The sequence below is a fragment of the Apium graveolens genome, chromosome 2 (genome assembly GCF_009905375.1).
Source record: "Apium graveolens cultivar Ventura chromosome 2, ASM990537v1, whole genome shotgun sequence".
NCBI classification, from domain to species: domain Eukaryota; kingdom Viridiplantae; phylum Streptophyta; class Magnoliopsida; order Apiales; family Apiaceae; genus Apium; species Apium graveolens.
In genome coordinates this window covers 218,359,594-218,360,733 of record NC_133648.1, presented here as the reverse complement: position 1 = coordinate 218,360,733, position 1,140 = coordinate 218,359,594, and the positions used below count along the sequence as shown (strand labels likewise).

At 47.6% G+C, this 1,140-nt stretch overlaps 1 protein-coding gene across 1 annotated transcript; it reads right to left on the bottom strand.

Moving 5' to 3' along the window:
• Nucleotides 1-335: 335 nt before the first annotated feature.
• LOC141696919 (uncharacterized) lies at nucleotides 336-854 on the bottom strand. The gene has a single exon (XM_074501075.1). The coding sequence runs from the start codon at nucleotides 852-854 to the stop codon at nucleotides 336-338; it is 519 nt and encodes a 172-aa protein (XP_074357176.1).
• Nucleotides 855-1,140: the final 286 nt, after the last annotated feature.

Sequence of the window (1,140 nt, the reverse complement as noted above, 5' to 3'; positions counted from 1 at the left end):
GGGTGGCAGACTGTACTAAAGCTCTTCTGAATCCCCAGCTGCTCACAAAATTCTCGCATTTCCTTGCTATCGAACTATTTCCCGTTGTCAGATATCAACTTGTAAGGGATGTCATAGCGGCACACAATAGTCCTGTGCACAAACTCCCTGAGCTTTTTTGCTGTGATAGTGTCTAGAGGCTCGGCCTCTGCCCACTTAGTGTAGTAATCCACCGCGACAACCGCATACTTGACACCTCCCTTGGCCTTCGGGAGTTCTCCAATTAGATCAATTCCCCACATAGCGAAGGGTCAAGGACTCATGAGGGATGTAAGGGGAGCCACGGGGTTGTTATACTAATTGGTATATTGTTGGCACGTATCACAGGCTCGGAAGAATTCAAAGGCATCTTTTTTCATTGTTGGCCAATAGTAACCTTGACGGAGGATTTTCTGAGCTAGAGAGCTACCTCCCGAGTGATTGCCATAAATGCCCTCGTGTACTTCCCCTAGGATATAATTGCATTCATCCCCATCTATGCACTTGAGGAGGGGCACGCTGAACTTTCTTCTATATAGGACCCCATCGTATATCACATAGCAGGATGCTTTATATTTTATCCTCCTTGCCTCATTCTTTTCATCCCGGAGTGAACCTTCTTTTATGTAGGCTAAGATAGGTGTCATCCACGTGGGGCTGAGGTTATCATTTAGGTTGCCCACTTCATGCTCGGGCACACTAGGCTGCCTCTGTATGTCAAGGGGCACGTCCCCTAGCAGAGTGGCCTTGCGGCGTGAGCCCAGCTTAGCTAGCTCATCTGCACCTTCATTCTGCCCGCACGGGATTAGTTCTAGCCTCACCTCGCTGAACCTCATGATTATCCTCTATGCACACTTCAGGTAAAGCTCCATTCTCGACCCCTTAGCTTGATACCCCCCATTTATCTGATATACCACAATCATGGAGTCACTAAACACATTCAAATTCTCCACCTTCATTTCTAAAGCTAGCTTGAGACCGTTGATCAGGGCCTTATATTCAACATCATTGTTGGTTGCATGAAAGGCCATATAGGTCGTGCGTCCGATTTTATGCGCCTCCGGGCTGATTAACTCAATTCCAGCTCCTGCATCATCCCCATTAGAGGCTCCATCCACAAAT